This window comes from Triturus cristatus, chromosome 3_2, assembly GCF_964204655.1.
Source record: "Triturus cristatus chromosome 3_2, aTriCri1.1, whole genome shotgun sequence".
Lineage (NCBI taxonomy): Eukaryota > Metazoa > Chordata > Amphibia > Caudata > Salamandridae > Triturus > Triturus cristatus.
The window spans coordinates 900861228-900887215 of NC_140584.1; the positions used below are offsets into that span (position 1 = coordinate 900861228).

At 44.2% G+C, this 25988-nt stretch overlaps 1 protein-coding gene across 2 annotated transcripts in view; it reads left to right on the top strand.

Moving 5' to 3' along the window:
* The window catches only part of ALDH3A2 (aldehyde dehydrogenase 3 family member A2), a 424152-nt gene that overhangs the window by 184147 nt on the left and 214017 nt on the right, over positions 1-25988 (top strand). For both annotated transcript variants that reach the window (XM_085649336.1, XM_085649335.1), the window contains exons 4-5: positions 7717-7802; positions 11675-11883. In XM_085649336.1, the coding sequence (XP_085505462.1) occupies positions 7717-7802; positions 11675-11883 (295 nt within the window). The remainder of the gene's footprint in view (positions 1-7716; positions 7803-11674; positions 11884-25988) is intronic.

The window sequence follows — 25988 nt, forward strand, 5'->3', positions numbered from 1 at the left end:
ACTAGGACGATCAGGGACTTGCGCGGGGAGGCAAGATACAAAAGGATATCGTCCGCGTAGAGGGACACACGGTCCTCGTGCTCGGGGGTCCAGCGGAGACCACGGATGGAAGGGTGCCACCGCAGCCACTCCGCCAGGGGCTCCAGGGCCAGGGCGAACAGAAGAGGCGACAGGGGACAACCCTGTCGCGTGCCCCGCCCCAGCGCGAACGGGGCCGACACACGCCCGTTCACCACCACCTGCGCCATCGGGCCCGAATATAGTAATTTGACCCAGCTAATGAAACCCGGGCCAAACCCAAACTTCGCCAGCATCGCCCAGAGATATGTCCATTCGAGCGTATCAAACGCCATGGTGGCGTCCAAGGACGCCAAGATGGCTGGCTCCCGCACAAATGGGACACGCGCAAGCACCCCGTGCAAGCGCCGTAAATTAAGCGCCGTGTTGCGGTGTGGGATGAAGCCCGATTGGTCTTGGTGGACCAAATCGCCCACCACGCCAACCAACCGGTTGGCCAACACCTTGGCGAGGATTTTGGGCTCCGCGTTCAAAAGCGAAATCGGCCTATAGGATGTGACCCGTTCACGGGGCTTCCCCTCCTTGTGGATTACCACAATTGTGGCCAGACGCTGGTCCGGTGGGAGGGAGCCCTGCGAGTGGGCCGCGAGGAACATCGCACGCAGGTGGGGTGCCAGCACATCCGGGCGTAGCTTATATAGCTCAATGGGAATGCCATTGGGGCCCATGGCCTTGCCGGATGCAACCGAGCGAATAGCCGAGGCAATTTCGTCCGAGGTGGGAGGGACGTCCAGCGAATCCCTGTCTTCCGCCGTAAGGGAGGGCAGTGCAATGTCCCGAAGCAGGGCATGGGAATCCGCCTCCGAACAGGGAGAAACAGGGGAGTAGACTCCGCGGAAATAATCCGCGAAGCAGGAGACAATGGCTTCCGGCTCCGTGGCACACGCACCATCCACACTCTCAATCAAAGGCACCACGCGGCTCGCTCTCTCTCTCTTATCCAACCACGCAATCAATTTGCCGGCCTTGTCACCCACATCATACAAGCGCCCCTGCTGCTCTCTACCAAGGCCCCTGGCCGCCTCCGTGACGAGGGCCCGGTAGGCCGCCTGCTTTAACTGCAGAACATGTAACTTGGCGTCTGTTACCCCGCTCCCCAGGTCACCCTCCAATTCCGCAATCTCGGCCTCCACCCAGGTCACCTCCTCCCGCTCGCGCCGCCGGGCATTGGCAATAAAGGAGAGGGCCTCCCCTCTAAGAACCACTTTGAAAGCCTCCCATAGGGAGATGGCAGATGGGACCGACCCCACATTCTCCTCAAAATAGCGCTGCAAGGATGTGATCAAGTCGGCACGAATGGTGGGGTCGCGCAAATACCATGCATTGATCGGGGCCACCCTGCCATCCCCCCTCGGGAAGACATCGAAACGCAACAACAATGGGGAGTGGTCTGAAATACCCCGTGCCAGATGGCGCACCTCCCCCACCCTCCCCGCATGGGCCGCCGGGACAAGGATGTAATCAAGCCGCGAAAGACTACCATGGGCCCCCGAGTGGAAGGTGTATTGTTGCAATACGGGATGCCTTAGGCGCCAACAATCCACCAGGCCCAGTGTGTCTAAAAGGCCAGGCAGCCACGCCTGTGCCCGGGGGAGGTCCCTAGGGGGATGGCGATCCATAGACCCAGATGCAACCGCATTAAAGTCCCCTCCAACCACCAACAGGCCACTCGGAAGTTCCAGAAGGAGGCGCCCCAGGTCCGCAAATGTAGTGGCCTGTAGCCCCGGCGGGACGTACACTGACACAAAACTGAACACTCTACCCTCCATACGTCCCACCAGAGCAGTGTAACGCCCCCTCTCATCGTGGCGCACCTCATCAATCTCCAACGGGAGCGAGTTCTTAACCATAATACCCACCCCCCGCGAGCCCGAGGTGAAGCCAGAGTGGGCCGCCAAACGGTATCCCCTCCGATTCATTGCATGAAAGGTGTTACCTATAAGGTGCGTCTCTTGCAGAAAGACAACATCTGGGGAAATACGTTTTAAATACTGCAGGACCACACCACGCTTAATCCTATCCCCCAGGCCGTTGACATTCCATGACAACACAGTCAAGTCCCTACCCCCCATCATACGTCGAAACAATCGGTCGTCCCCCACCGAGCAGTCTAAAGACAACAAAACAATTGCAGGTTTGCCTTGCGGTACGAACAAACAACACACCCCCCCCACCCCCCGGTCCCAACAAAACTCCCCCCTCCCTGCACCCCTGCATGAGCCCAGACAGCCCCCCCAAAGTGCAGTGTGCCTGTCGCCCCATAGCTAAATACTAACTAGTCCCCCAGAGGAGGAGGGAAGCCCCCAGCAGACCCCACATGACCTCCATGGGAGGGGAACATACAGAAGCAGTATATGGTGAAGGAACATTGACCCGAGCAAGGCAATACAGTCACCCCTCAATTCTGATCCAGCGGGCCCTCCTCGCCAGCCGCGCTCCCCCCGCCCCCCCGGCCCCGACCTCCAGGCAAGGCGTCCAACCAGTCCCCAGCCGCCTCGGGCCGGTCGAAGAAGTGCGTGCGACCATCCACCTCCACCCGCAGCTTAGCCGGGAAGAGCATTGAGTACTTAAGATTCAGGTCCCTTAAACGACGTTTGATGCCAATAAAGCTCTGCCGCTGCTTCTGGACCGCCGGGGTAAAGTCTGGGTAGAAGTTTACGTCCATGTTGTCCAACCTGACCGGTCCCTGTTGCCTGGAGGTCTGGAGGATGGCATCTCGGTCCCGAAAATTAAAAATTCGGGCAATAAGGGGCCGCGGCGGGGCACCGGTCTTAGGGCGGCCCCCGGGGACCCGGTGGGCACGTTCCACCGCAAAAAGCTTACTCAGCCCCCGCGGCTGGAGATGGGTCAGGATCAAGTCTTCCACGAAGAGATCCGCCGCCTCCGCCTCACGTCCCTCCGGCACACCAATAATGCGGATATTATTCCTCCGGGCCCGACCCTCGGAATCCTCCAGCCGCCGGTCCATCAGGGCGCTCGCCTGGCCAAGCCGGCGCACCTCCTTCTGGAGGGCCACCACGTCAGTCGTGAGGCTCGTTGTGGTGTGGGTCAGGGAGTCGACTCGGTCGTTCGTTTTTGACAAGTCCGCCCTCACAAGGCCCACATCCACCAGGACCGAGTCAATTTTTTGCGCCAAGGTATCAAAACGCTGGTCCACTGAGGCCTTCAGTTCAGCGATGGCGCCCATGACGTCCCGGAGGGTTAGATCCACCGGATGGGCAGCTGCCTCCGTCGGGCCCACCGGGGATGACCGCGATGTCTCCGGAGAACCCTTTTGGAGCGTGTAGCGGTCCATACTATTGGCCTGGTGCGCCGTGCCACGGCGGGTCGTCTTCACCTTCGCCCGGTCGCCATCTTGTTTGGTGGCCATGCTGGCCCTTCCACCGTCGTGCCAAGATCTCCAAACGGGCCGCCACACCAAATCACGGGTGTCAAGGGGGGGGGCGGGGGGCGACCACCGAGCCGCGGGTCAACCCACCGCCGGCGGGTCAGCTGGGCACCTGGACAAGGCCACACCACCGCACCCCGCTCCGCAGCCCGACCTCGCCAGAGAGCAAGGAGGGCGCAAAAGCGAAAGTGAAAGTGCGGGGTACGCGAGTCGCCCAGCCCCGCTCGCCGCTGTTATTCACCTTGTCCCCGGATCGCCCCACTACTCCAATCCGGGGGGCCGGCGAGGAGAAGGCCGCAACCTTCAGTCGATGCTCCCACCGGTGTTCGGGGTCCGATTCGAGCCCAAAAAACGGGTAGCGCCTCAGCTCGGGTTCCCCGACACAGTCCCCTTAACAAGGACAGGATATTTCCAGGATTTATTCAGGAGGTCGCGGAGGTCCTCGGGAGCCTCGCACCTACGCGGCCATCTTGGTTGCGCGCTAGGCTCCTCCCCTATTCGGTTAATTAAAGCCATAAATGTATACTACATAAAAGCAGTTTAAGACACTGATGTAGCACAAATACCACCAAAATTACATAAACATGCATCTTAATCATCAATATACAAATAATTCATGATGGGCTTCATTAAAACTATTTAAAAAAAATGATTAACATGTTCTAGTTCATAGCTATCTTTCTCCTTATTCTGACTGCTGCTGTTAAAAAAGCTAGCCATATTAAAAATTTCCCAGACATTGGTCAACATTTGTAAATATATCAAAGCAGACCTTGCCTGTAAAAACTATTTGCCTGACTTCTCTATATCCCCATATGTCAGAGCCATAATTTGATATAGCAATGCATTTGGCCCTATATATATATATTTAACATTGCGTGCATTGGCTTTGTTCCTAATCCACGTGCAAAGTCAAGGACCGCCACGGTGGATCTGGCCATTACATTTCTTTTTGCTTTCATTTGTGGTACCCCTGTACCCCTTTCATCAAATAAAAACACCTAAGAATGTAAATGATGTAACCCTTGATATCACATTTTCTTCAAAATAATGCATTTTAGGTTTTCTGGGTTCAAGGCCCATAATCATTGTGTGAGATTTAGAAAAATTCACATCTAGATCCAATGATCTCATAAAATCGTCAAAGGTAGTTAAAAGGCGCTGTAAGCCAATCGTTGTTCTAGCTAGTAGGGCGGCATCATCGCATATAGGAGAGACGGAATTAACCTCTCCCCCACACGCGGGATGTCCCTACTTGCTCCCACTTGAGTGGAGTCAAGATTGGTAATGTACAAAGTAAATAATAGTGGGGCTAAGATGCATCCCTGTCTGACTCCTTTTATAATGCAGATGCCTTGCGTAATGTTTCCATCTTGATCAAATCTCACTGTAGCTGTTAGTTCCCGATGTAGGTGAGCCAGGAAATTTACAATATTCTTGTCCACTTCTAATTTTAATAGCAACCCCCAAAGTTTGGACCTGTTTACTCAGTCAAAGGCCGAGGAAAGATCCATAAATGCCAAATAAAGCGTTCCTTTCTTCGCAATCGTATACTTACTGGCCAGTAAAAGCAAGTTTATACACTGGTCCGTGGGGCCTCTCCCATTCCTAAACCCATATTGTCAGTATATTAACATAACATAACAGGTGTATTTGTAAAGCGCAAGATTACCAGTAGGTGTCCTGGTGCTGAATAACAGATGTTTATTGTTACCCAACTCAATGGTACTCATTTTATCGATTTCAGAAGGATGAAAGGCTGAGTGGACCTGCCGGGATTTGAACCTGTGACCATGAGGTCGAACACAGGCCCCTGCAGTGGCTGCTTTAGTCCACTGAGCCACCATATTTCATATGAATAAATAGCAGAGCGCAGTGTTCCCTTTCATGACATTGCGGTTGCAATAAAACAGTTGTTCCACCCAAAGGAATTTAAAACAACACCTTCCCTACTATCAAGAGTACAAGAACAATGAAAGGTCATCATATGTGCACAATATCCACTAACCCGCTCAGGAAAAATTATGTAAATGTCCGCTTATGTAGTATATAGCTATGCATCATGAAAATGTATGATTGCTTACTTGATTCATAACATTCCCAACCGTGCGTAGTTTGAGTTTCAATATCTATGTAAATGTATGGTTTGACAAAACATTATGGTTGTATTTTCGAACCCAACATTTGCAAGATCTGTGCATTGCATAGTTTTTTTTTGCATAGAGTTGGAAAGTGTGTGAAATTCTTCATCTTTCTACGGAATAACTTTTTTCTTCTTAATAATTTGCATGAATCGATCATCTTCATGCATCCTGAGAAAGTGAGGGAAATTTAGGGATTTTTCCACACTTTCAACAGGACTGAACTCTGTTAACTGCACATTTAACTTGTATCTGTGACGTGCGTTTAAAACTTAATGAAAAATCCCAGTCATGCCTGTGTGCTCATTTACTATGGATTTTCCTTACCCCCGAGTCCTATAACAAACACATTTGAACATGAGAGTAATTTGAAAAGTGATTAATCTACCTAACATTTAAAAAAAAATCTTTTTATTGTAAAGAAAAACAATCATGCATAGTACATTAACACAAATACAGGTCAGAATACCTTGCCATATGTTCCTCCAGATGGAGGCATTCCCAACTAGCCCCCTCATTTGCGTGTCCCCGTGCTTTGGTTATCAACAGTTATTCTTTCAATGCATTCACCTAGTCATTGTTGTCCCCTTCTTGATTTACAACTGGTCGTCATCCCATGATTACAATCCTATATTTATCCCATGCTCCCCATATTTTGTCTCATTTTCGTGGGCAGCCCCTACCCTTGTTTTCTACGCTGCACAACCCCAATCAAGATCTTGCTCCCATTTCCTCACTGTTGGTGGATGTGGCTTCCCCCATGCTCTGGCAATATTTCTTTTGGCAACTATGTCTGCTAGCATCAACCAAAGTCTGGTGTATCTTGGCCAAGCTATTTCTCCCGTAACACAAAGAAGGTGCCATCAGGTCTCCATTGGAACTTCGTGCCCTATCAATCTGGACATCACAGCTACCACTGTCCTCCAGAATCTCTGCAATCTTGGGCTAGTCCATATGGTATGGAAAAGGTACCTATCCCCCCACAACCCCTCGTACATTTGTCAGAGTCAAATTTACCCATTGCATAGAGTAGTGATCTAGGGGTGTAGGATCTGTGTATTATTCTGATTTGTATCAATCTAAAGCGCGCCCTAATAGCTACCTCCCTGGGACTCTGTATGACTACCATCAAGTCATTGTCCTTTAGTATCCCAACATCTGTTTCCCATTTTTCATGTAGGGCCTGTAATGGGTCCGGAGCATTGTTCATAATTTTTTTTATATATTAGAGATGTTGCCTTATTCGATATTGGGTCACCCAGTATTCTATCTTCAAGGGGAGCTGCTTCTGGTATTTGTTCTCCCTAACTTACGTGCATCCTCAGCGCATGTCTAAGCTGTATATAGCGGACGTTTTCAGTGTCTGCCATTTGGTATTCTAAATGCATTTCCCGAAAGTCCTCCGTTTTATGTTTTTTCCAGATCTACGTATCATTTTTGTGCGCTCTGCACACAAAGATGCAACCTCCACACTATTGATTTTGACGTATGTCTTTGTGAATTCCACTGATACGCTCAATCATGTCCATGTCACAGCCCCCTCCTCCCGCCGTGAATCGTACTTACAGAAAAATGTGTGACCTGCCCCCTAATTGTGGTAGTTTAAAAAAATAATAATATCATCAGTGTGAGTGACTAGGTATCTCTTGCTCCTGACTTTGTTCATCGAGATCATGGTCTCGGTCATATCTGAAACCCATTAGATTAAACTCTGTGGTCACAGGGTCACCATTCATGTTCGTCCACACCTTACTTAGCTTTTAATATTTTTCTCTATTCTTGTCGCATTGCAAAATGCAAACAAACTGTAAACCTGCTGCCTAGTATTTCAGAATCCCCTGCTTCTTGCCTATAATAGGATTCAACAAGAAGCATTATTCGATACAGGCATAGGCTTCCTCCACTTTTCATTTGAACTGTGGGCCATTCGTGTAGGGTAAAACCATCTCAGATGCAGACTTTGGAAAATGAGTGCAGGACATTGCAAGCTGCTGTAAGGTTTCTGTAGAGTAAGCAGGCGATGTTGTGAAATACTGTCAAATAATGCTGGACTGTGCAAAGTATGTTTAAAAACTCTATGCTACAACATTGATTTTTTCTGTGTCCTAGGAAATGCCGTAGTGTTGAAGCCATCGGAGGTCAGCGAGCACACTGCAAATCTGATTGAGCAACTGGTTCCAAAATACCTTGACAAGGTGTGTTTGTTGTGCCTACCGTTAAAGTTATGGGATAGGGCTCAAAAGCCTTTTATGTGCTGTACGATTAACTTAGTGACATAGTATTGAATGCTCATCGTTATTATTTCTACTCTAGTTTTCGGTGTGGTTATCGTCAAAAAAGATACTTTTGTGGATGATAACCATGTTGAAAACTAGAGTAACTGAATCTTGGACTGCAAGAATTGTATTACCAGTGGATAACTAGAATAAGTGAGTGCACCTACTAGAGTTGGGCCACGGTAAATATAAAAGTAATAATTTAAAAAAAATACCAATTCTTCAAGCTTATGAATAGCCTGTCTCCTATGTTGAGGCTATGTGAAAACATTAAAGCGCTTTTAGATTTAGCTGTAGTTAGTGTAAATGAGCTACGTGAAGGTATCAAGTGACTGTTTGGGATAGGCAGCAAGAAGTTTTCCCTCTGATTTACGAAGCTCCAGCTCTTTGGATGTAATTTCATGTTATAGAGCAACTTTCTCATGGACATGATGTCCAGTACATTTAGGCCATTCTACGGACAATCATAGAAAATTTTGAGTGCAAGCTTTGTCTTTTTATATTGGTCCCCTTATATATGTGCTATAATCATTGAGACCTGTTTTCAGAAGTGGTTATCCACACCATCATAAGGCCAACAAAGGTCACCTATTATGCTATTTGTTGTAACACTATTTCATTTTCCAGACATCAATAGTCTGTGTTTCCCAGAGTAGCACATTTCTTGAGTGGATTCTCTCTCTTATTCATATAATTGAGATGTTCTCCCATGTTTTCAGAAGATACTTGTAGTTCAGTAATATAGGTCTTACATAGACATAATGTAAAAGGAGCATTTGGAGCGCATAAATAGACCCCAAACCAAAGCATGGATGGTTAACAAGTAGCCCATTACGATTACATTACTTTTGTCGTATGCTTCCTTCATCTGGAGGAGAATCACTGGTTATTGCAGTAGTGATCAACAAAAAAGGAGGTGACTGGTGCTTGAGTGAAGTGAATTGTGAAAGTGATGTTAAAAAACTCGGATCTCTAGATTCAAAATCTTCAATTGGTCTAGGTTCAAGAAGTTCTTTAAAAATGTGTTGTGCGTATGATGACTTTTTATTAGTCTAACGCACTAGAGTGTCCATAAAAAGATCGACATGTTTCAGCCCTTGGGTTTGCACATATGGGTCAAGGGGGCTTTCTTCAGGACCTAAGAAAAGTGAAGAGAACGCGTGTTTCCACAGTCTCAAAGAAACCTGGTCAATTATACCGGCTTCAAAAAAAGGTCATATAGTACCTTAAAGTCCTATAGTACGCACTTCATCAGATAGTCATTGAGCGTCTAAACCTGCTGCGGGACGCAGCGCGACTTGTGCTGGCTCTGCTCTTGACAACCTGGTTATGGGTAACCAGGTTTTTGAATCTAGAGATATGAGTTTTTTTAACATCACTTTCACAATTCACTTCACTCAAGCACCAATCACCTCCTTTTCCGTTGATCACTACTGCAAAAAACAGTGGTTCTCCTCCGGATGGAGTAAGCTGTTGACAAAAGAGAAACCCAATGATGATGCTGTCACGTTAGTAAAGACAAGGCGGAGAACCAAGATATACCGCCTCACGATTTGAGTACGTGAATGAGGGTTTTTATTTATTAACCACTTAAACGTTGCAAACCCTGGTTACTCAGGTCAAGTGATCCTTTCCCCTTTGATTTTTGAGAAGCCAGCAAGCAGCCAAGAGAAATGGGCCTGCAGTCAATTCTGAGGAACACACTGAAGTGTACCGCAGGGTAAGTAGTAAACGCACTGCAGATGACTGCCTCGATGCACGACTCATAGCTGCAAATGCGCCGCTCCCCGCAGCTCCCAGGAGTTAGGATGTTGAGGTCCGACCGCACATGGAATGTCGGCCAATGGGGAGCATGCGCAGGTCGCAGCAGACCCGCAAGCAGCAAGATGCGGCGAAACGTTAAGGGGCCCCTGCCCCAAATCACCGCCCTATGGTAGGGGGCATCTGACTGCTTGCATAACCAGGGCCACCACGCACAGCCAGAGAAGAAAGCACAGGGCTAAGCAAACCCAACGACGGACCAAGGTCAAGCACTTGGATTCCAACTATTTTCCTTCCTATTGGAGTACACTATGTCTGTGTACATGGTGCAACAACTTCCAACATCCGTCGTTGTTAGATGCGGGACAGGACAAAACGTGTTAAAAAAGAAAGCACAGGGCTGCCTGCCCACTGTGCGACTCCTAGCCCAGGGAGCCAAAGGGCGGTCTCATGGTCACATTCAATCTGGTCTAGGACAGCTCTGCTTTGACTGCCCGTCTGGCTGCAGCGTTGGTAAGAAGTAGGTGAGAGTGTAACGGTGCCACATGGGTCTAGCGGGCACGCCCGTGATATAGCGCCGGACCTCACAACGCACAAGCCATCAGTGTAAAGGGGCAGCGCGCCCTTGCCGCAGCCCGTAGGCCCAGATGGGCACCATCAGTCTCACAGTGATCTTTCCTATCCTAGGTGAACCCGCAAGCTCATGGAAGGTAGTTGTCAACAGCTCACAGTTGCAGAGTCATCCGCAGCCAAGACACAACTTTCGGCTCCGGGGGAAACACTCCCTGCCTGGCTCCACCCTGCGTGGTCGGCAGTTCAGGGCCATTTGCAGGCCACCACTCGCCTCCTCCCCAGTCCCGCTTAGAAGGCAAATCCAGGGATTCCGGTGGCACAGGCAGGGTCGTAGGTGTGAGGGGACCCTGTGCAGGCTATTGCTTGCGTATGGGAGCCCAGTTGGTGGTGGATAAATGATGGATTAGAGGTCCGGCCAGCAGAGCCCGTAAAGACTGTCCGTCTTGCTGCCCGGCGAAACCACGCCCCCTACTTTATTACTTAGTTAAATGCTAACACCAAGGGTATATTACCACATTGAAAAACTCTTTTAAAGAAACTGCCCTTTGCGGCAACTCCCCATCAAAATCTCCCTTGTGCTTCTGTAGCTTTCAGTGCAAAGATGCAGAAAAAGTATCTCTACATGCTGAAGAGATCCTTTAGGGGCACAGCCTAGCTAATTTACTGCCATTACAGGATAACCATATCAGACCTGCATTTTCTAGTCTACACTTTCCCCCAGTGAAAGAGAACACAATCCAGCACCCTGTATCTAGTTCACAAGGAAGTACTTGCTCATGCCCATCGGTTCCCAGTCAAGGCTCTGCATATTTGTATGCTAAAGGTAGATACCCCAGTATGACTGTCTACAAAGACATGTACAAATGATTTGACACATTGTCCCTTCACATAGTAGGAATGCCCTATTGCGACATCTCAGACTTGAGTTAGACTTCTGAAATTTAATAGATGACTAAAGATTCACATCTTGTGTCCCCACTCATGGCTTAGAGTGGGTCTTGACCTCCTCTTCCTCTCAACTAACCATCCATACTTGCTTTCAAAGCTTCTCATCCTTCCTTCATACTGCAGTCATAAGGGAAAGAACTTGTTTGTTTTTTAGTTGTCGCAGCCGTTATACATCAGTGTCTTTTATGGATCTCCTACTTCTAAGGCTTTCCATATTCTTAGTACACCACAATAGAGGTTTTGAACATTGGCCTAGAAACTATCTTTTCTTTGTTAACCTCTTCTCTCTTGCACTAATACAGCTCCTTCGCTTCAGCCCCCAAAACATGCTCAGCACTCCAAAAATATCTAAAATAGCCAATCAGTAAAGGTAAGTAACCTATCCCTAATCCACTTTCATGATAATCCTCATCTGCACTTGCCCAGTTGTGTAGAGATCATGCATGTGCACTACTTCTGGCTGTAGAGATTTCTTCTGAGACTGACTACTTTTTGTTTTTTATGAACAGGAGGCATATCAAGTTGTAAACGGTGGGGTGGCGGAGACAACTCTACTTCTTAAGGAGAGGTTTGATCACATTTTGTATACTGGGAGCACCAGCGTGGGGAAGATAGTCATGGAGGCTGCTTCCAAGCACTTAACGCCTGTCACTCTTGAACTGGGTGGCAAAAGTCCATGCTACATTGATCAGAACTGTGACGTGGATACGGCTTGCAGGTGAGAGGGGGTTATTTGTCTTATCTTACTGGGCCTAAGGTGGAGGCAGATAAGATACAGCAATTGTGAAGCTTTCAAGTTTTTATGAATGTCCTCCTCGCTCTACCACGTAGCTGAACTATCTGAATTCATACTACAAGACAGCATATATATTGAACTAACTAACTTGGCAGTGTTTGTGTAATGTTTAATTTCAGATATAATGTTCTTTAGCATTCTTATAACTAACACATAGGCAGCCTTTGTTATAACAGCTGCTATCAACATTAAAGCATGTGCATGTTGTAGATATGTCGACTTGGTCCATAGCCAAGGGAACTGGCTTGCAAATGAGATTCTTTGCCATGGAACACCACCAACACTTTAAAATATTATATGTGTTCTCTGATGTTTATTTCAACAATATTTTAGGTATTTTCATTTGGGTTCTCAGATTTTGGGCGAACTCTGAATATCGTATCTTGTAAGTTAATTCTGCACTGGTAATGGCTGAATTAAGCATAATTTTAATACAAAAGACAAATGGACCTGTTATTACATCGAACATTCTTGGATGGGACAGCCTCTAAAAAACACCACCAAGAGCATGTAGCATGTGATTTGCATACCATTAAGCATGCTCTCATGACCACTAGTCTTAGCTCTGAATAAGCAACCCGTTTCAGAATTTATCCCTAGAGAAAGGTGCACTTTCCTATAATGGTAAATGTACATTTGGTGGCTTTGCGCTAAATGAATCCACTTCAGGGATCTGTGTGTGATTGCATGATCAAAAGTTCTAGTCCTGGTGGGTTCATTCGTCCTTGGGGAATAAAATGATTACCATTGAGCTGTGTAACAATAAGACACCTGTTACATAGAGCAAAGATCACCCTGTGTGAATGTGTGCTTTACATTGTTGTGTTAAAGCCAAAGGGCTCATGAGACTGGGGAAAATGTGTTCAAAAGACAGCTGTTGGTGTGAAATTCTGCTACTAACAATCTAACTCTTCTGGGCTTCTAGCTTTCCTGGCAGTTCTTTTACTTAGTCACTACTCCTTTGCCACAAATATGGGCAGAGATCTAGTTACTTAACCATTAATTAATATGCCTCTTAACTTTGCTTCCTGGTCTTGGATGTTGGCTGGTGTGCTTGAAGCTGTGGTTGTGGTAGTTCTTAATGATGAGGTTGACATGATTTTTAATAGGAAGTCTCAAAGTGAAGATAACATGTAAATATTTTGAGTTGCTCTCTTTTTTAACGGCGAATACTTTTTAAAAATACTTCCTCAGTTACTTAATTTGTTTAGCTTGAACCTTAATCCAGGTTTGGAATCCATTTATTACAGTATGGGATGCCATTGGGTACGAATACAAAGTTCATATACAAAAATAGTTTGCTTGTTTTCTATTTGATTCACTGAAAAAATAATTGTGTCTTAAGAAGTTTTAAGCATAAGAACATTTAGTAATTGTTAACATTGTTGTAAGCATGGTGACAATTCCTCTTCCTACTTTTTCTAGTTCCATTATTTTTATCCTTTCTGTTTTTGCCTCATTCAGAAGTTTCTATTTGTCTCATGGAAAGTGTAAAGTTTTAAACGTGTAGAAATGCTAAAAATGCCTGCTCGTTGTGTGCCTGCTTTTATCATGATAATAGAGTTGGCACATTTGTTGCCATGTCTGTTTTGTCTTATCGCTGGTTTAGTGTCTGCTAGTCCCACTATTGTTTTAAAATTCTAAAACAAGATCGCTCTTCAGGTACTATAAAAACCTAGGTAACAGAACATAACAGAACATACTTTAGAGTGGGATTGCCCACCAGGGCTATTGAGACAGAGGTCATGCCAGTTTGCAGAGTCAACTTTCGTCGAAGGAGACGACCGCTGTTGGCTGTTAATATTCCAGCCTCAAACAAGCTGTCCTAGGAATTAGCTTGCTTGTTATTTAATTATGAAAACACAGGTATACTGTTGGAACCATCTCTGAAACTCAAGAACAGGCTTGCTATTTATTGCTTCAGATCATAACTGGGAGGAGAACGCACCATAACAGAGTATGCACTGTCTGGGGGCTCTAGGCTTGCTGACAAGTACCGGGATTGTGCTCTGCCGGCACATGGCTTGAATCATCATACTCTTAAAAATGTATCGCAAAGATATAGGGAAGGCAGGATAGACACGGTAATCCATTAATAGAGATGGAGATCAGAGTGTCAGATGTTGAGGACTCCTGTCAAGACTCTGCTGCACGACTCGCAGCCATCTCCGAAGAACTTCACACAATGAAACTGAAACGTAAACATGCCGACCTTGAAGGGCGTTCATGCCGAAATAATATCAGGGTAATGGGTGTTGCAGAGGCTGAGCAACCTATTTCAGTGGAGCTCTTTGTGGAGAAGAAGCTGGCTTCTTTGTTTGTGAGAGGGGCCTTTTCACCAGTGTCTCTAATTGAAAGATTCCACAGATTCCTGGCTCCTAGGCCCCAGCCAGATCAAAGCCCCAGGCCAATTATTGCCTGTTTACTTAGTTACAGGGACACAGACACTACTGTGTCCAAAAAGGGCACAATCTGACCTTCAGTATGAAGATGGCTCTCCAGTGGCGTTCTTTCCTCACTTTACCCAGTTGGTGCAGGAATCTAGGAAATTATTCCTGGAAATCAAAATAAAAGAAAGGAAAAAAAAAAACTGCGTTGCAAACAAGCAGTCTGATACTCCCTGATTTTCACTTTCAAACTGAGGATGGAGAATAGTGGAAAAGTATCCTTTTCACTTAGCTGGAGGCAGTGCTGTGATTTTGAGACACTCCTTTCAGGTCCGCAGGAGGGTCCAGGTCAGGAGCCAGTAGCCCGAACTATGGTCATGGTAGCCGGAAAAGTCTTCCGATTTGCATCAATAACGACTATTATATTTCTTAAAATCTCTGCTTGTTGTTGACATTTAGTATAACCGGAAACCTGTTTTCAATAACTGTGCTGAATGGGTGAGTAGCGAACCCAAGAATTTAATTGTCTCACTGTCAATGTACTGGGAATGAAGACTATGATGTTAGAAATATTTTTTATTCCTCTGCTTGACCGCACTGCATCCGTTTAATAATAGAATGATATTAGACTCCCAAGACGTTAAGGACCATGATGCTGCTTTGACGGCCTAGGAGGTCTCTAAAGGGATTTTTGCTCTGCAGTCCGGTAAAGCCATGGGCCTGAGCGGCCTACCAATAGAACTGTACAAATTCAATGCCACGACTATTGTCCCATTTCTAGTGCGGATGTATGAGGAGAGCGCAATTCGGGGTATATTGCCTGAGACGCAAAGGCTTGCTAATATTGTCGTCATTCATAAAAAGGGTAATCCCCACCGAACAATGTAGCTCTTATCGACCTATTTCCTTATTGGACCCTGAGGTAAAAATCTTAGCTAAGATTCTAGCACGACGTCTCTCCCTGTACCTCCTCAAATTAGTGCATCCTGATCAATCCGGTTTCATGCCTACTAGGAATACAGCGCTGAACCTCCGCCATCTGTACGGTGTCCTGGGTAGAGCCTCCACTATACAGGAGGACTCCATTGTTGTGTCCCTTGACGCCAAAATGGGCTTTGACATGATTGAATGGTCTTTTTTGTTTGCGGCACTTGAAAGATATGGATTTGGTGGTCGGTTTCTGTCCTAGGTGCGTCTTCTCTACTCTGGCCCCCTGGCACAGATTTCGGTGAATGGTCCTCACTCAGCAACCTTTGAATTAGGCAAGGGTATGAGACAAGGTTGCCCGCTCTCGCCCCTACTCTTTGCCTTGGCCCTGGATCCTTTAGCTATATGGATAAGAGGAGACCCCCTTGTTAGGGGTCTCAATTGGTCGCTGGAGTGGACAGATAAGATTTCCCTTTATGCCGACGATATCTTACTGTATCTGGCTCGCCCCCCTTTTCTATTCGTAGGGTGCTACATATCTTTACTGTTTTCCAGAAATATTCCAGCTACACCATTAACTGGGATAAATCCCTGATTTATGTATTAAGTGGGGACCTGCTGAGTTTACCAATGGATTGCGATGCTAAAATTGTTACGGACGGCTTCCAATACTTAGGAATTTATATCGCACCTGATTCCTCCGTTTTCCATGACTGTAACTTGATGCCCCGCCTCTGGGTGGATATACACCATTGGAAAACGTTATCCTTACACTTTGAGGCAGAGCGGCCCTATACAAGATGATGGCACTCCCTCGCTTTTTGTATGCCCTACAAAATACACCATATTTAGTCCCACCTCACTATTTTCAATTAATCGATTGCGAAGTACGTGCCCTGCTTTGGAATCCAGGTTCTCCCCGTATAGCCCTCACTAAACTTACAAAGAGCCGGTATGACGTAGGCATTGCCTTACCCGCCATCAGATCTTACTACTGGGCCTCACAATTAATTGTTTTGAATCACTGGGTCCATCGTCCCATATCTGACCCCGCTTACAGAATGGACAGGCATAACATGCGTCCTGGCACTTACTTAGGGGGACTTAATGGGGTTAGTAGCGGGGGCAAAGTATACACCTAGATTTACTCCTACGTCTTCCACTGTAGTTTTATGGCGCAAGGCTGCACACACACTGGGTTGAAAAGATAAAATAACGCAAGCTACTACATTGTTGGAGACTGCCCGTTTTGGGATGTTATCGAAACAACCAGGGTTTGACAAGTGTGATCTGATTGGTCTCTCGAAAGTTGGAGACTTGTGGGTGAAGGGTGGAGTGATTCCATTCAGCGGCCTGCAAAGGGACCACCAACTACACGAAAGGGAAACCTTTTTGCTACCTCCTGGCCAGAAATGCATTAAACAAAGCTATTCCGAAAGACTCGGACTTGCCGGTATCTTCACCTGTGGAAGATAGATTATTAGATGAGTATCTTCCAGAGAAAGCAATCTCACTGACCTATTGTAAAATTCTCAATCATACTCCAGACGCCCAGGAGAAAACCCATACAAAATGGGTTGACGATTTAGGGGACTTGGATGATGACGACTGGAGGGAAGCCTTGGCCTCCCCCCGAGAAGTTGCGATTCGCTCCAGATTCAAATTTATGCAACTTAAATTGTTGCATTGGACCTACTATACTAGCTTGGTACTGGTCAAGATGGGGGTATTGAATTCTCCTGACTGCCCCCGTGGGTGTGACCAAGAGGGTACCTACATACATCAATAGTGGCATTGCCTGATCCTTCAGAAGTATTGGGAAAAAGTTATAAACGGTATGTCTCGCATATGTAAGTCACCTATAGAGGTTTCCCCCCGGCTGTGTCTGCTGAATATCTGGGAGGCCACGGATTTGTCACGCACGGAGAGGATGTGGGTTACATTGGGCTGCATGATGGCAAAGTGTAACATAGCTACAACATGGAGGGGTGGAGTCCAGCCCAGATATATTGACTGGGAGCTGGATATGTATTAGTGCATGCAGGTGGAAAGGGTTGTCTATGGGAGCACGGGTTGCCCGCATAAATGGACAAAAATGTGGGGCCCTTGGAATGAAAGAAGAGGTTTAATATGCATGCCTGTCATCCGCCCTCCTTCTCTAGTGGTAGACGATGAAGACATTCAATGATCAACAATATGGAAAATTGATATGTGTTTTCTGATTTGTAGACCCAGTGCCTGGACATATTTGTGTACTGAAACTTACGATTATTGGAAGTTTTGATCGATGCACTGAACTGCACTTGTTTTGGTTGATTTAAGTACTGTATGTTATTCTTTAATAAAAAAGATTTTAAAATATATATATATATATAAGAATGATAACATGGAGGCAGAATTGGAATACAAGCTATGGGATCGATGTATTCTCCAAAATATTTATAGTATGGGTGTTATAGATAAGTCCTGAGTCGAGAGCGTGCTCTTGGGAGCCCCCATCTCACCCATGTTGATGATTGAGAAAACTTTGGGGAGGTAATATTTACCAGCCATTGGGGTCGGAATGGGAGGCCAAGTTATGTTTAAGGGACTTCTATATACATTACTATGATGTATATGCAAAGTCATATTTCACTGTAATTTTTCTCAGTGTGTGGTTTGACACGGTCATAATTGATCCAACGTGTGACTGCAGACGATACAGCTTGCACCACTCCAAAATTGATCAGCTTTATTTGTACAGGGGGTTAATAATCCCCACAAAACCTGTTGGGTATTAACCTATCCTAAAAAACAAGGGGTGAATGTGGCTTTTTTTGAAGAAACTCACGCACCACCAGGAGCACTGCATATCCATGCAACTGCATGGGGATCACAGATATGCCTCCTCGTTTTTGAGACACTCCAGTGGGGATGGACATTTGAATAAAACAAAATGTGAACTTCCTACTTCAAGGATGGATAATGGAAACACAAATGTGCTTGTTATTGTTAGTAAGTCATTTGACTGAGCCACTAGTGGATGTGCGTAATGTTTATGGGCCCCTTGTAGGCTCTCTGAACTTTTACAGTGAGTTAATGGTAGTATGTAAGAGGTTTGTAGAGCACGCTAATCCGTGGGTAGGATATTTCAGATTGGTATTTTTGACACAATCTGTTAACCCCAATAGATCCACCTCACAAACCAGTGCAGCGCTGGCTAAGATGATGTAACTGAGTGGGTCGATGTCTGCAGAATTATATACCTCATTGCAGCAGATTACACATATTACTTGTCGATATATGCCAGCTCACATATAGAAATGTAGCTAATTTCTGAATCTAGTGCATTTTGCCAGGTAGGTACAGACATTACCACTGTGGAATGCTCTGAGAGTGTTTTGGTAATTTTAAATTAACCTGCTCCTTCGAAACAACCTCTGCCATGGAGGCTTGGCGGGAACAAATTACAGGACAAAGTATTCTGGGCAGGTATCGTAATGTGCATATTGGAAAATTTTCAGTTGAATGAAGGTTCAGAGACTGTGGTAGTGACATTATGGAACACATTTAAGTCTTACATTCATGGTATATTTATATCTAAAAGCTCAGGGATTGTTGGATCATTACGATCGTGATTAAACTTGCTAGTGAAGGAAGCAAAACGTTCAGAAAGGGAATGCAAGAGTCAAATACATTGGGCAAGATTCAGGACACACTGGAAGAGTTCAGGGAGGTATCGTGCACAAAGGATTTATACTTAACTAAACAAATGTGAGATAGGGCATTCGGAGAGTAAGGTTAGCCAAGTAGGATGCTAGCGTGGATCCTAAAAGCACATAAGGATGACCCGCAGATAATAAGTCTCTTTCGGCAGGATGTTTGCGTGCTCACAGACCTAGTAGCTAACCCAAAAACTTTTAATCTGTTATGAACAATTGTATACCTCACTCTTGGGCTATGCTGTAGATGAAATAACGAAATATTTGAATAACATAGCGTTGGCGTGGGTGGTCTGCGAGCTCCTTAACTCACTATTAACGGTTGACAATATAAAACTAGCAATAGAGTCACTAGTGAGTGGGAAGGCTCCCGGTAATGATGGCTTTCCCATTGAATTGTACAAGGAGTTCTCCAACATAATTGCCCCCAAAATAATAGGGATATCCAAGGCTATTAGAGATATTGTATTTTTTTTCCCCCTCCGATGCGTGAAACAGTGATCACAGTACTGCCAAAGCCAGGTTGCAATCTTAGTCAATCAGCTTCATATAAACCACTGTTATTACTCAGTTTTAAAAATAAGTCTGGCTAAGATACCGGTGCAAAGATTACAATTCTATAATGCAAAAATATGTCCCCCCTCGAACAATCGGGGTTTATTCCTCTGTCAACTGCGTTTAGCTTAGGCATACTGATGACTATATTCCATTGACTGGACCCCTAAATATCAGCAGCTGTGATATTAATAGATGTAGAGCAGTCGTTTGTGAGTACATGCACCAAGTGCTTAAGTGGATGGGATCACATTGTTGTATATACAGCCTATGTATAGCATGTGTGAAATTGAACGTTGTGCAAGCTGAAGCTTTTCCCATAGGTAGAGGCACCGCCAGAGTTGTCAACTCTCACCCCTGATTTTTGCTCTTTATGTTGAACTGTTGGTGTCCTGGTCGCTTGAATTTCATCCACCTAAAGGGGGGGGGGGGGGGGAATCTATTGTAAATATGGAACGCTGCTAGTATCATTATATGCAGACAACCTTATATATCTAAAACTCAGTTGAAAATATAGCCCATATACTTAGAGATAGCGTCTGTTTCGGTGGCTATTCGCACCTGCAGACCAGTTGTTAAAAGTCTGACACGTTTCCACTAACAGATAAAACTAGCCCCTGGACAGCGGAATATCCTCTTTGGTGGAAACCGAGTGGACTGATGCACCTTGGGGTTTATATTACCAGAGAGATGGCTGAGCTGATACAGAATAATTTTAGAGTGGTTCAGGAGGATATCTGAGTACAAGTAGGTAGATGGATCATGCTCCCATTGTCAGTAGCTGGCCGAATATCATTAGTTATACTCCTAAAAATCAATTAAAATACTTAAATTATAAAATGAATGTACCTGTCTACTTATCTCAAGAGTTTTTTTTAAGAAATATGGCAGCTGTTTATAAGATTGGTTTGAGGAGGTATACAAAATTGTATTAAATGGGAAGTTTTGAATTAACCAATAAAGGGGGATTAATAGTACCAGACCCCTATTTATATTACCTCTGATCACAGCACAGGCACAGCCTGCTTAATATTGATTTCTAGAAATGTTGATGCCAGTACATGTAAAGGGACAACAAACGCTGTGTAGACCACTCTCTCAACGATACTGGGGTAGACACCCAAATATGCTTCACTGAAGCTGATATAATAGCTACTACAGGCTGGGAATGGTGGGAAAAATCAAAATATAGGGGGCTGGATACACTGTTCTCTCTTTTTGTGTATTGCACATAATACATTCCTAGCACCCCTGATGGAACACTCATCCCAAACACTGCTTCAGAAGCTTACTATTATGATGGGAGACTTCTTTCCAGAATGAACTTTCTAAAACCTTCAGGAATTTAAAAGTAATGGGGAGATGGCAGATTAGTGGTATTAAATCGCTGACTCAGACAACAAGATGCTTGCACAGTTTTCCCTGACTTTTCCCCAATTGAGTTTGTTAATCTAACAATCTTTACATCGGGGTGGGGGTGGGGGGGCTGGGGGGGGAAGATGACAGCAAAACAGTCTTTCATGCATAATAAAATAATCGCCATGGAGTGGCTCAAGACTATGCTGCTAAATTAGAATGGCACAAAGAGACAGACCCATTATAGAGAAAAAAACTCATTTCAGTATCGCTCAAGTTAAAGATTTACTTATAAGCCCAAGCTCCTACATTTTAAATTCATACAGTCTATACAATACCATGGAACCTATCAACAAATGTTCCCCAAACTCTATCATCTAGTGTAAAAATTGCAAAGCTATAAATGTTTTTTTGCACTTTGCATGGAATTTCCCAGTCATGGCTAACTAGAGTGTTTCGGATACTATCCGAAATGGTTGGTCTCGATAACAACCTTCTCCAGAAATGGTGCTGTTGGGTATTAATGATGAGTTTCCCTATAACATTCGCAGATTTAGATCTCTGGCTCTAATGTTGCATAAAACACAGTAAGTGGTGATCTGAATGGGTTCCAAGATACCCACTGCAGATACATGGTTATGATATGGAATATTACTATACAATGATGGAGATATAGAGTGCTTTGATACACCCGAAGTTACACCTAAAAGATACATGAGAGTGAAATAAAAGTTAAACGCAATGTAAAGATACTGATATAACAGACAATGAGGTGTGAAATTGATATACCTGGGGGATATATAGAGTGGATGTAATGAAATACAAAGCCAAGTACACAATGGATTATTATTGATATGTATTGTAATTGATATGCTATATGATGCTGTTGTGATGCTGGTATGTAATTGAGCTGTCTACAGTATTATGGTGGTCATGATGGTTAATTTAATGCACTTTGGTAAAAGTGTGAACTAATATTAAACACAAATAAAACTTAGCATACCCGTTAAAAGAAATGGCTTTAGAGTGTGAGGATGAAATCAACTCCGTAACCATGGTAGACTTTTTCAGGTTGTGTTAGATTTCCATGACGTGTCTTGCTGCATTACTTATATTCTTTGTGGTTACCGTTCATATTTTATGCACAAGTTTATAATTTAAAAATAATTATTTTAATGGAAAAACAAAAGCTGAGAAATACATTGGAAGAAACAACATCATGGAAAACTAATTATAAGGAAATACGGTTTTAAGGAAATACAAATACATCAAAAATTAAAGGAAACATTTAAAAGGAAAGATAATTTTTGGAAACCTCAAAATCACACACTTTGGTGAAGGTAAGGAGTAATGAGGGATGGGTGATGTTTAAGGGCGAAGAAGGTTTTTTGGGGATCAGGCATAGGTGGAGTTTAGGGTGCTAAAGTGTTTTCAGGGTTCACGGATGAGTAGAGTTTGGGGTGTGAGGGATTTTAGGTTTTATAGATGGGTAGAGTTTAGGGCTGGTGAGTGTTTTTAAGGTAGGGTTTGGGGTGGTGAAGGGATTCTAGTGTTTGGTAATGGGTGAACTTAAGGGTGGTGTGGGGTTTGGAAGGGTTGAGGGATTGGTGGAGTTTATATGAAGAAAGTGTTCTTAGCATTCAGGTTTAGGTAAGTTTATGGGTGTTGTGTGATTTTAGGGGTAAGGAATCAGTGGTTTTCAGGGGTGGTTTTTTTATGGTTCAAGGATTAGTGGAGTTTAGGTGTGGCAGAGTTTTAAGTGTTCATGAATTGTTGGAGTAGAAGCACAGTAAAGGGTTTTTAGGCTTCAGGAATGGGTGGAGTTTAGGGGTAGTGAGAGGGTTTTATGTTGATGGATAGAGTTTAGGAGTAGAAAGGGCTTTAAGTGTTCAAGGATGGTTGGGGTTTAGGGGTCAGAGATGTTTAGTTTGTGTGGTGAGGATTTTTTAGGGTTCAGGTGTGGTTGGAGTTTAGGGTTAGAATGGGCTGTTAGGGCTCAGGGATCAGTAGAGTTTAGAGGTCAGGGATGGGTGTGGTTTATGCGTGGGGAGGCATATTTAGGGGGCATAGATCGGTGGTGAGAGTTCAGCAAGTTAAAAGCATTAAAGGAAATGTTTAACAGTGTAAAAGTAATGAATCTAAAATAATGTCCCCTTAAACATATTTCTGAAAATAAGACCTGCAAACAATTCTTTTATACCTTAAACAAGCATTGGCTAAGTCAATAGGTCTTGCCTGTGTGAGAGCCATTGGCTTTATTATGGCTAAAAGTAAGGGAAAAAGGAATGCTATGACTCAGTTAGCACTAGCCACGTCACATTACTTTTCTTCTTTATATGCAGCTATACTACATATTAGCCTGGCAGCTGTATAACATGGTTGAAGAAAACATTGAAAAGCCAACAGCTCTTTCGTAGGGGATACCTATTACATTTGTGCTGTTTTCTTTTACCCAGAGCAAAGCCTTTCAGATCAGTGGCCTTGTGCTGCACAATCCTCTTGAGACTTGTGGTAATAGTGGTTTCTCTTGTTCCATAATGATTCATCCTGCATTTACAGATTATTTCAGAGAAAATTAATGGTTGGGACTGTTCGTGTGTGCATGTTTCTAGCCCTGCAGCAAGATTCCAAAAGGGCACATGTGTATTACATTTGCTGACACTTACCTGTCTGTGCCCTGGATGTTCTGCAGATCTATGGAAGGGAGCCTAAAAAATTGTTTGTTGTCCCTGCTGCCAGAGCTAGCCAAACTGCCACTGGTAAGGCTGCTCTTCTCTCCGATGCCTGCCGGCTGTGCGTACTGATCCTCTTGTTAGAAAGGCTCCTCTGTCAAGGCAAGTTGAAACTGGAAGCCCGGCCATGAACATAATTGGCACAACTCACAATGCAAAAAAATAAACCCAAAACATGCTCACCCCTAGCATTTCAGTGAATTATTACTGCATAAACACCTTCTTCAGAGAAACAGGAACCAAGAATCCTCTATCACTGAAAGCTTTCCAATGTATTTGCTTTCCCTGCTTCCAGAAACTCGTTTGGGATACGATACATATTTGTGCCTTGCAGAGAAGAACTTTACTTATCCACATGACTATCTTCCACCACAAGATAAAACAGTTGGTACTTGGTTTAAGCTCCAGCTGACAGAACAGGTCAAGTTGTCATGCACTGCCTAATTACAAGGCAGAAAATGTGAGTGGCAAAGAAGCCATTGAATGGTAAACATGCGCTGTCCCGATGGAGACCTAATAATAGGTTTTCAGAAGCCAATTTTGAAAAAGACATTCAATTAATTGGTTTCTATGAAATGGTGAAGGCTATTCATTCTGAAAATTTCCATTAACCTATTTAGATGAATTGGTTTCTCAGTATAGTCCTGCCCCCTTGATAAACTGCCTTTAAAAAAATGTTATTTAGAGGTTTTCATTTTTGATTTGTGTTTTAGTAGCATTAGAGAAGTAATTTAGCTTGGGTAGACATTGCTAATCCAGGCTGTTTTTTCTGCACGGCATTTTTAAAAACGGCAGATGTGTTGTAGGGGTGTTGTAATAATTCAGGACCAAGAGATCTATATACTTCATTTTGTTGTCAAAACATAGGTTTTGGGGTTTAAGTAGTCTTATAGAGAGAGAAAATTACACCTGAGAGCAACCCTCCCACCATTTTCCAAAATGGCGGCTCTATAAGTGATGTGTTTTAGCCATCATATTGGTAAATTATTTTAATATTGTTTTTGTTTCAGGTTTTCTGTTGATTCAAATTTGTAAACACGAGCGAAGCAGGTGGTAGCAGAGGATCCTTTCCTCCTGACAGAGTATTGCTAACTACAAAATCTGAGGACTCCTTCAACAAAGACAAATGTCATATGCCAAACTAATCCAAAAGGAAAGCTACCATCAACTGCGGGTGGACAGCAGAGAGGTTGAGATGCTGCAGAAATATGGCAAAAGGAAGTTCACAAAAGTTTGAAACTGATGGGTGAAGAGAAACAAATATTTTATAATTGTAACAACAAGTGCTACAAGTCCTATTCAATGGAAAAAAGCCTGGGACAAAATCGGTTTAAAAAATGGAAAAAAACTGTGAATCACATCAAGAATCTGAAACCAAACCCAATGCCCATTCACTTAAAAGATCGATGGCTACCTCATATCTACCGCCAACAACTGATCTGAAAGCAGAGGATCTTCAATGTGGCATCTGTGGTTTAGCCAGAACAAGGACCAAAGGGATTGATGAGAAAACAAACTAGAGTGTATGTGAGTCTCAAAGGGCAAACATGTTTTTATTCACAGTGAGTTTCTTCCAAGATTAAATCTTCAGCCACGTAGCTGATCTAAACAGTGAGGTGAATGTACTTTCAGCAGATTTGTATGCCCACCCAAACTGCATGTGTGCTTACATTTAAAAATATGAACGTACAATGTGCAGCAACGTAGCTGCCAGCCTTCAGTTAAGTTTTCACTCTTTGAAAAAGCAAATTAAGTTTTAAAGCCACTCTTGAGTGCCGGCTAGGGGGTTAACACTCAGTGAGATCAGAGAAATATTGGTCTACATTGATGAAACTGTATTGATCCATAATAATAAAATTTAGATTTTCTGGTGAGAATTTACAATGACAGAATTTGTTTTTGTCAGTCTAACAGAAAGAATGAGTCCTTTAAGGTGTTCTCAGCTGATTTGTCTCCTGAGGTTCTTGCTGCCAAAATAAGATCACGGGATGCAGTAGAGTCAGCAGAAACAATTTTAAGAAACATCCTGAAAGATTTAGATTTTGGACTTGATGACAAACCTTGTGATGCCCCAGGGCTCCGCAAATCATGAGAGTCAATAAGAATGCCTGATGTTGTCATTACATATTTAACATCATTGTTTAATATCAGCAAAGCGAAACTGTTGCAAACTGAAGTTATTGAGTTCAGAACAGAAGCCAACATCATTGATGATGGCTTTAAAGATATAAGCAAATAAGTGGAAGACAATCCCATGAACCTGCTTATGCTGTGCAAATGTACTGTCTTTTCCAAATCATGTTTTATGAATTACATCACAGCAAAAAAGAAAACTCCACTACACATGACTCCACCACACCATCTGACAA